Below are 9,628 nucleotides of genomic sequence, written 5' to 3' on the forward strand. Positions count from 1 at the left end.
AACCCGCCACCTTAGTTGTATGTGGCTGGCGCCTTAGCCACTTGAGCCACAGGCGCCGAGCCCATCTGTCTTCTTTAGAGAAAGTTCTATTCCTGTGTCTTTCCCAGTGATATAGGGGATTACTGGGTCTTTTTCTGTTGATTAATTATAGTTCTCTGTAGATCCTAGTCATCAAGTTTTTGTCCTGTTCATAATGTGCAAATATCTTTTCCCATTCTGAAGGTTGTCAGTTTACTTTGGTTGTTGTTTCCTTAGCTATACAGAAGCTTTTCAGTTTAGTTAAGTGCCCAGACTGTCTTGATTATGGTGGTAAGTTTTGATATCAGGAGGCATATGTCTTCCTACTTGGTTCTCCCTTTTTAAGATTGCTTTGGCAGTTCTGAGCACTTGCAGTTCCCTGTGAAGTTTAAAATCACCTAATGCATTTCTGCAAGGAGAGCTGGTAGACTTGTGTTGAACGTGTAGACCAGCTTGGGTAGTGTTGCCATCTTAATAATGGTAAGTCTTCAGACCCTTAGACATGGAATGTTTTCCCAGTTATTTAGATCTAGTTTAATTTCTTCCAACAATGTTTCATTGCATTTTGAAGGGTGTTTTGGCTTCTGTTGGGACATCTGGGCATACGAGTCGGTGCCATTCATTGTAGACTCGGGGCCATTCCCCCTCTCTTCTTGGCACTCAGGCTGTCCTAGAAACAGGTCTCTGGACGCAGAGCACTTGGGTGCCTGCCCTGCATATCCCCCTGGGAGGACCTTTGCTCTCCCAGTTCTAGAAATCACAAACTAGATCCCATAGACTGATTTTATAAATAAAGTTTTATTGGAGTATAGCAGTGCTCATTTCTTTATGTCTTATCCATGGCAGCTTTCACACTGCAGTGGCAGAGATGAGCATGGCACAGAGACTGTGTAGCCCACAAAGCCAGCAGGCCACATGGACTCGCCCAGTTCCTGTGAGTAACTACTACAGCAAGAAAGTGTCAGGGTTCACAATGCACTTGTCTTTTACCATCATGATCCCTTTAGCCCTCTTCTTACCTGTCCCCATGCCCTGGGACATGTTGGGTGGCAGCAGAGCAGCTGCAGCCCTGGGAGCAGTTGCCATTGGTAGCATCAGACTTGGTCCTTCTTTTCTGTTTTACCTAGGCAGAGGCAGCGCAGAAGCAGAGGATGGCACTGGAGCATCCTCCTTTAGGTCTCTCTTTGATTTGAACAGAAATGAGGTAGGCTTGATCCCTAGGGTTGCTTTAGCGCAGGCTGTACCTCCAGAGCATATCGATACTGCAGGGCTATCTTGAATGTCCCTTGCTGTGAGACCGTGACTTGGCCTCTAAGATGCTGACTTGCTCCCAGACATAGGAGCCTTCAGAGCGGCTTAGCTTAGTTGGTTGTATTGGGCCTTCCAGGCCCCAACCTCCAGGCCTGTCATTTAGTGCAAGACTGAGGCAGAGGTATGGCTCACCTGTTCCATCTCTGCAGTGGGGTTGGGGTTCTGGGCCTGCCATGGCCTTTCAGACACTATGTTTATACTCAAGCGAGGGACAGGCAGATATCATCTTTAAAGAGTTAACAGCCTGTAGGGAGATGGTTTATAAACAATACTAGTTGAGTATCCTGTGTGCTGAGAGGTGCCTGGACACCAAGAAACCTCGAGGGATCCAGTGGGTTGGGGTGGGCATCATAGATAAAGACAGAAGTTAGAGTGGGTTTGGGAACCGTGGCTGCCCCTGGGCACTGACTCAGTCTGGGAAGAGGAGCAATTCAGCATCAGGAATAGGACCTACAGGGCAAATCTGGGTCATGAAGAGCCTGGAGCTGGGGGCTATATGATCTAGTGCCCAACAAACTACTTGTCACATGAAAGTGCTAACACATAGAGCTGCCCTGTGTGGCTACCAGGCTGTGGTTATGGCAGCAGCCTAGCAGTTCAGCAGTTCAGGTAGGACTCAGCCTCCACCTTAAGGCACAGTTCTATCTCGGCTAGGCCCAAGGGCCTAGTCCACCTGGGGACTCAGGTGTGCCTCCTCCTAGAAGGTCCAAGAGTGTCTCCTCCACCTGCTGATTAACCCCGCAGGTCCCTCTGCTGCACCTCCTATGATTGGGCTACTCCTCCATGTAGACCTGTGGGTTCAGAGGGCCAGCCAGGTAGATATAGGCAGAACATGAATGGAGGATGGGTAGATGGATGGGTAGGTAGAATAAAGGAAGGATGGTAGAAATGAACCCAGGTTGGCCAAGAACTGGGCTCCAAGTTACAGGAAAGAGCCCAGAGCCCAATCTACCCATCCTGGGTCCCAGTTCTTCCCATGTTATTTCTAGGGGCCCTGCCTTCTCCAGGCATGGGTAAGGAAAGTCCAACCAATTTACAGGCATAGTGAATGCCAATACAAAAAGTTACAGCCCACGGAGGGCCCCAGTACCTGATGTTCTTGCAATCTTCAGTGTTCCCAAGGTGTGAGTTATGCATATCACCCAGAGGTGGGAGTTGAGCATCTTCATAGCTGTCATCAGCAGTGCAGAGGCAGTCTGGCCCTGGCCCTGACCCTGACCACAGATGAGGAATCTGTGTTCTGACCCACTATTGACCTGGTGGGTTCTTGGCACTAACAAGGACAAGGACACAGTGTCTTTGGGCAGACCTCACCTCAGCCAGCCAGACCAGGCTCAGTCAGCTGTGCCATTTGGGGGTAGGGATGGTGACCCCGCTCTCCACCACCCAAACCACGTCAGCCACGGTCACTGATCACATGTAGATACCCTGTTGCCTCTGGGTGGGTTTTTTAGTGCCCTGTATATTTTACAGGGGTGTAATTTTTTCCCCCTAGTTTCTCAGTTTTGCCTTTATTCTATTGGGTTTGGTAAACCTTGCTGTCTCCCCCATTTACCTTTGAACTAGTACACAGAAGTTTTTCTTGGACCTTAAGTTTTTTGTCAATGTAAACATCATTCCAGAACCTTAAGTTCTTGACCTTGGACCTTAAGTTTTTTGTCAATGTCAACATCATTCCATGGGCCAGTCACCAGGAACCCTGGTCCAAGGTGGGAGCTAATGGCTTTCATCCTGCCCACCAGCCTAGACATTTCCATGGCAACATTCCACCTGGAGCTTGCCACACTTGGGTACAAGGCCTGCCCAGGTGAGGTGGTGCTGAGCTTCCTGCCTCCACCTGTGCCTAACCACGCCTACTGGGTGAAGGCTGTTGAGGCCTGTACAGGACTGCGCTGGCCCAAGGCCATGCTGGGCAGCCTTCAGGATGGCCACTGTGCTCCTGTGCCCTATGCCCTGCTGAAAGGTTGCTCTCAGGAGACTGCCAGGGTTGAGTCCTGGCGAGGATCAGTAACTGTGAAGGAACTATGCATGCTGGCAGGCCACCTTGTGCTTGTCACAGGGGCCACAGATTGGCCCCCACCAGTTGGCCTGCCATACATTTTTGTATAGCCCATAAACTAAGAATTGCTTTTACATTTTTAAGGGGTTGAAGAAAAATCAAAAGAATATTTTGGTACACATTCTTTGACATTCTGATTTGTGTTTCCATGAGTGCCAGTCTGTGGCTGTGTCTTGCTGCAAACGCAAGACCTTAGTCAGGACAGAGGCTGTTGGCTCTGACAGGAACATTGGTCCTCACCCTCTCCTGTGTCCTTCCTGGCCCCAGAACCTGCAGGTTGGTGAGTGTGGTTGAGATGCTTCTTCAGCCCACAAAGGCCCCCCAAAACAAGTGCTGGTCCCACCACCGTCACAGGGACTCCCTGCTGCTTGGGTGGATGGATTTCAAACACTGAATTATCTCAGACTGTTAAAATTGGATAAAATAACAATTCCTTTCAACCCTGAAAATCTGTGATTCAACTGGAGTTACAAGATATCTCTTCATCCTTTGGGGGTTTTACAAAATTCTCAGAAAAACTGTGAAGCCTCACGAACACGGCTCGGTGCCTCCTCCCTTGTCCCAGGCCCCAGGCAGGGCTTGCACCTCTCTACCACAACCTGAATGGATGGCCTTTCTTTCCCTCTTCCCTCCTTCTGAGGGAGCACAAAAAAGAGGCCAAGTAGGCCGTCTGCAGACCCAGCAGCTTCCTGTTGCTGGCTTCTGTTGTCGCACTGAGGTGCCCTCTGTCCCCCACCAACAGAGCTGTGTGACAGGTGCTGGCTTGACTCGTGTGTGGCATCCTTCATTTGCAGAGGCTGTTGGCATCTGGGCCCAGTGGTCAATGCTTAGCTGCTCCACATAATTAGAAGCATAGAGGATCTCCTAGGGTGCTTGGTGGGAGCTGCACCCTGGCTCTGGGGGCCTGTGCCTCACAGATTCTGTCCTTGCCCAAGGCCTTTCCTATATCGAGATCTAGGACTGGCCTAATCTGCGTATGGTGCCCCCATGAGGGCCCTGAGTGCTCTGACACTATTCTCTCCCTTTGCCCTATCCACTAGGGCTGGCCCAAGAGAGCTGGTGGCCAGGGAACCCCACAGATGCTCACCTTGGCCTAGCCCTTCGCTCAAGGAATAGTCTTTCACAGTGGTTGTGCCAGTTCACATTCTTACGGGTTGTAGTTAGGGCTCTGTGTCTTTACCTGGATGTGGCATTTTCCATCTGCCACCAGCCTGCCATGCAGTCTAGGGGAAACCTAGGTTGCCTTGCTGAAGTACTGGCTTCCATTTCTCTGATGATCAGTTCAAACACCTTTGCATGTGTTCACCAGCTTATTGGATATATTCTTTCATGAAATGTCTGTTCACATTTTTTGCCTATTTTTATATTGAGTTGTCTGACATTTTCTTATTTATTTTTGAGTTTTTTATGAATTCTAGATCTACATCCTTTGTCAGGTGACTTTCAAATATCATCTTCTCTGCACTTGCCTTTTCACTATTTTGATGAATAGAAGTCCTTAATTTTTGTAAGTTCAATTGTATTCTTTATTTTCTTTTATGCTTAGTACTTTCTAACAAGTGTTGAAGAAATCTTTGTCTATTCCAGAGTCACGAAGATGTTCTCTTGTGGGTTCTTTAAAAGGTTATTGCTTTATCTCTTATACTCAGATTTATGACCCCTCTGGTCCCTACTTACTCCCCAAGCACTATGCTTTAGTTGATAAAGTATGTATCAGAGCCAGGCTAATAGTTCTGATCCTTCCCTTGTAGACATTGAAATTAGTGATTAGTAAGTGGGTGGTGGGTGTTGGAGTGGGGCTTGCAGGTCAGCCTATGTGGTGATGGGTCAGCCATCTCTATGACCCATCACTATGGGTCACTATGAATTCAGCCTAGACACAGATGACCACATACAGAAGCAGTCACATGTGTGTACACACACAGCTTCCTCTATGCCAGCCATGTGGCCCAGAAGCAGCACCACATTTGCAGGAATAAGGACACCTAGCACCCAAATCATCGATTCTAAATGCTGTTCTCCAAGGCTCATTGGTGAAATAGCTAATTCTAGGATAGACACAAGAAATACACAGATGAGCCTGGAGCATCTTCTAGTGCTAGAAATACTCAAAACAAAGACACCTACATTGCCCAGGTTATGTCAAAGGAATCCAGGAGCCACCAGAAAGTACTCCCAATGGCCAGGCAAGGGGCTTGTGCCCTTGTCCCAGCAGTTCAGGAGGCTGAGGAAGGAGGATTACTCAAGGGCAGGAGCTCGAGGTTACAGTGAGTTGTGATTGGGCCACTGTATTCCAGTCTAGGGGGCAGAGTGTGAGACCCTGCATCTTTTTTTTTTTTTTATTGAATGGTAACTATGTGCATTAATGCACTTCTGGGGTACGAGACCCTGCATCTTTAAAAAAACAACTCCCAGTGACCTAAACTGGAGTAAAATAGTACTAGATTATAATACAAAGTATAAAATAAAATCCATAAGTCAATAATATATTAATAAGTGTGTTAAGAAAGAACTGGAAGGAAAGAGGATAAATCCAGTATAGAAAAATTCCAAATACTGTCTACAGCATCTGCCCTCATCTAGGAGCCCATCTCCCCAGTAGTGTGAGTGGTGTGTAGAGTGACTTCCAGAGAGTACTGCATAGAAATGGAGAGGAGAGCAGCACAGCAAAGGGAAAGCCTGAAAGACAGGCCAGCAGGTGTTCTGGCCAGCCGGGGTGAGTCAGTACAGATGCTTCACCTCTCTGTCCTTCCAGGCCCACATCCCTGTCTCACCACAACTGAACATCAGACAGACCCAGCAGAGGGACATTACACTGAAAACTGCAACAGACATGACCACATGCCAAGTGGGATCCCAGGTCATGTGAAGGAGTGTGGCCTCTAGCTGATATCAGTGCCCAACATGCAGCCCTTATGTGGCAGTGCACTACATTTGTCTTCTCTATCTTTCTGCAAATCAAAAGCCATTCTAAGCGATAGAGTTGTGTCGTATTATGGTTCTGCTTCCGTGGTTCATGGGTTCTTACAGACTCAAGGACAGAGGAGTGACAGGAGGCCTCCCTGAGCCATGGTGTGGGATCGGCAGGGCCTAGTCATACAGTATTTGCCAGCAGAGGGTGGGGAGACTATGGCGTGTTCTACAGAGATGTGCATCATCACAATTTGTTCCTAAAGTTGTTCTTTAATCCCTTGTGTGTGCAGAGGACCTACAGTGTCAGAGGGCAGGGTCAGTACCAATGGGGACGTAGGGGTGGGGAGAATGTGCTGTTTTCTCCCTAGGTGCACCTCACAGGTGTTCCTCTAGTCAAGTGACAGCACCTCCTCACCTTGGTGTGGAAGGAGCAGAAACTGGAGAGGTACAAGGGCTCTCCCAACCCCCACAGCAAGCACAGAGGGGCTGAGACTCACTGGCTTCATGGTTCAGAACACAGATCCCCTCCTGAGAATTTCTTGGTTCTCACAATCAGGGTCCAGGTGTCAAATGGATCTCTAGTTTGTTTCTTGCTCACAGAAGCCTCTCAAACTGGTCCCAGGCGTGGTGACCCTGTACCATGTGTTTTGTGCAGGGTGACTTTGACCGGAACAGGACTAAAGTGCTGCATATGAGCCTGAACCCTGCCAGCGTGGCCAGGCAGCGCCTGCGCGAGGATCGAGACCAGCTGCAGGCAGAGTGTGAGCGGCTGCGGGGGCTGGTGCATGCCCTGGAGAGAGGAGGCCCCATCCCTGCTGACCTCGAGGCTGCCGCATGTCTGCCGTCATCCAAGGAGGTGGCAGGTAGGCCCCTGCATAGGCAGGTCACCTGCACAACCTGCCAGGGCAGACTCGGTGTCTGTGTGTCTGTCCTTTATGTGGAGGCAGTGTGATCACCACGCAGTTTGTCTTTCCCTGTGAGCAGCTGGGCCTTGTGGATAGTGGGGGCAGAGTGTCCTGGTATGGAGCCCATAGAGAGGCACTGCTTCTTTGAGGGCCTGTGTAGGTTTAGTCATCTTAGTCTGAAGGTAGCCAAAATAATTCAGGCAGCAGTAGAGAAACAGGTGTCTGAAGTCTTCTCAGACCCCCTAAAACAAATTAGTATCATTTATCAGTTTATATGTGGCCCATTAATCACGAGTAAATCCAATACTCTGTGAAAATAGGGGCCATCTTTCACCGGTCTAAGTACACTTCACGGAGCCCAAAGGCCTGCAGCATCTCAGGGAGAAGTAAGGCCAGGCCAGGATGGCATCTCTCACCTTTGCCCTCCAGGTCTATAAATCAGAGCAATGGCCTTTGGACATGTGGCCTATCCCCTTCAACATAGTGCAGTGAGGTTGCTTCTGCTCACTCCCAGTCTCCCAGGACTCTTAAAACCACCAGGTCCTGCCCTTGCTGTGTCCACTCTGCAGCTGAAGACACACGTAGATCTGTCAGTGCAGTGGCCCGGGGTCTATGAGACCCCAGAGCTTTTTTGGACAGTCTGGACCCCCATTCACTCTGCTATCAAGAACACCTGGCCCTACCCACGACCTGGGCCTTAGGCCCTCCACAGCAGCTGGAAGTACAGCCCTGACACCCCTGTTCCTGAGTGTGGCCACTGCTCTTGCTGCCTCACCCTTGGGGGTATTTGCAGGGTCATCTGGGGCAGGAGGCTGTGGGCTGCTGTTCTCCTGACACGTGCATCTCGTACTTGTTTCTGGGTGACTTTTCATCCGATGAAGCCCTTTCTTATTTCCTTTCCATGTGTTTGTCATCTCATCCTGTATTGGCAGTGGGCATTCCCCTGGAGAGTCAAGCTAGAAGGGCTGGGCAGCAGTAGTGTGGCCTCCTTCCCACAGTGCTGAGCTCACACTGACCTGTGGGGTAGGCTCTCCCTGTCAGGTGAGTCTTAGGTGGAACCATGCCTCGCTCCCATTTGTTCTCACTGTGGACCTTTTTAGAACACCTGAAGGCAGTGTCCCCAAACTCCTGAGGCATAAGGCCTGGTACACCGTAAGGCTGGATGCCTGACGTGATTGTGAGGAGGTCAAGGGTTCTGGGGTCAGCCAGCTTGAGTGGAGTGGCTGCATCCCAGCTCTAGGAGCTGCTGTGTCCTAACCCAGTGTTTTTCAACATTTTGTATCTCACAGCACACTTGAACTTCTAGTTAAAACTTCCATGGCACACTTAAATTATTATCTTGATCAAAAAAAGAATATACTTCCTGTGCTTTGAACTTCTTTCAAAAATAAGTTAATTAATCTTTAAAATTTTTCATGGCACACAATGTCTCGGCATACCAGTTGAAAATTACTGTCCTTAACCATTCAAGTGGTTCTTGGGCTTTTCAGTTCTCTGTACCTCTCACGTTTTAGGTCTCATCAGCCTCAGCTGCATGGGACTAGGGCACCTACACAGAGGCCTGGATACTGGTTCATTAGCAGGATCAGGTCTCCCTGAGAACCTTCCCTAGGGCTGCACAAGGAGGCTTCTTGTGCCAGCCCACATGCTGCAGACCCCTTGCATAGGTCCAGGCTCAATGGAAGAATAGGCCATGAGTGGGGGTGCCCTACTAGCTGGAAATAGGCTCTGTGGGCAACCAGCTAGGTATTAACCCTCTTTCTCAGTAGCCTAGGGAGGAAATAAAGGCAAGAGAAGGGGCAGGCCTCTCTTTCATGACCACCTCTTCCTACACACATAGGCTGCTAGTCTCCCCTGAGGCTGTGCAGGCCTGAATCCCTAAGTCCTCCAGTCCTTCTGGCCATGGCTCCCCCTCCTGCCTGTGCTGTCTTTGTGTCCTAGCAAATTTGAGAGTAGAAAATGCAACCTCTGAGTGATTTGCAGAATCACTCTTGGAAGATTCCCTTACCAGCATCAAATGTAATAGATAGGTCCCTTGATTGTTTGCTCATTTATATATTTATTTATTCATCTATCCTGTCAACCAGTCTCTGTGTTCCATCTTGGGTACACAAGGCTTGGAGTCTGGCTGTGACAGTGTTCATACTAGAGGGGACAGGAGAGGCTCTCAAATCTGTCTCAAGAAGTCAGGGACAGGGTTGCCTAGAAGATGGGAAGGGGTATGTAAGCAGAGGCCCAGGCCAGTCAAGGAGGCACACTGTGACAGAGCCCAGTGGGAGGCCAGGTCGATGGAAAGATTGGACTCAGTCTGTGCCCCGTTGCCCACCCCCTCAGAAATCAGAGAGAGAGTATAGCAGCATACTTGGAGTCTAGAAAGTAGGTGGCTGAAAGGTTGAGTGACTGAACAGACTCAGGGAAACAA

At 49.3% G+C, this 9,628-nt stretch overlaps 1 protein-coding gene across 9 annotated transcripts in view; it reads left to right on the forward strand.

The window, feature by feature from the left end:
* Nucleotides 1-9,628, forward strand: part of MAD1L1 (mitotic arrest deficient 1 like 1) — a 473,404-nt gene that overhangs the window by 336,818 nt on the left and 126,958 nt on the right. For 8 of the 9 annotated variants that reach the window (XM_003795495.3, XM_012808713.2, XM_023516517.1 and 5 more), the window contains one exon: nt 6,957-7,164. In XM_003795495.3, coding sequence (XP_003795543.1) covers nt 6,957-7,164 — 208 coding nt within the window. Of the gene's footprint in view, nt 1-867; nt 953-6,956; nt 7,165-9,628 lie in introns of those variants that run through there. The other variant, XM_023516520.1, reaches the window with a different exon arrangement.

This window comes from Otolemur garnettii, unplaced genomic scaffold (genome assembly GCF_000181295.1).
Source record: "Otolemur garnettii isolate 467f Iridium unplaced genomic scaffold, OtoGar3 scaffold00092, whole genome shotgun sequence".
NCBI lineage: Eukaryota > Metazoa > Chordata > Mammalia > Primates > Galagidae > Otolemur > Otolemur garnettii.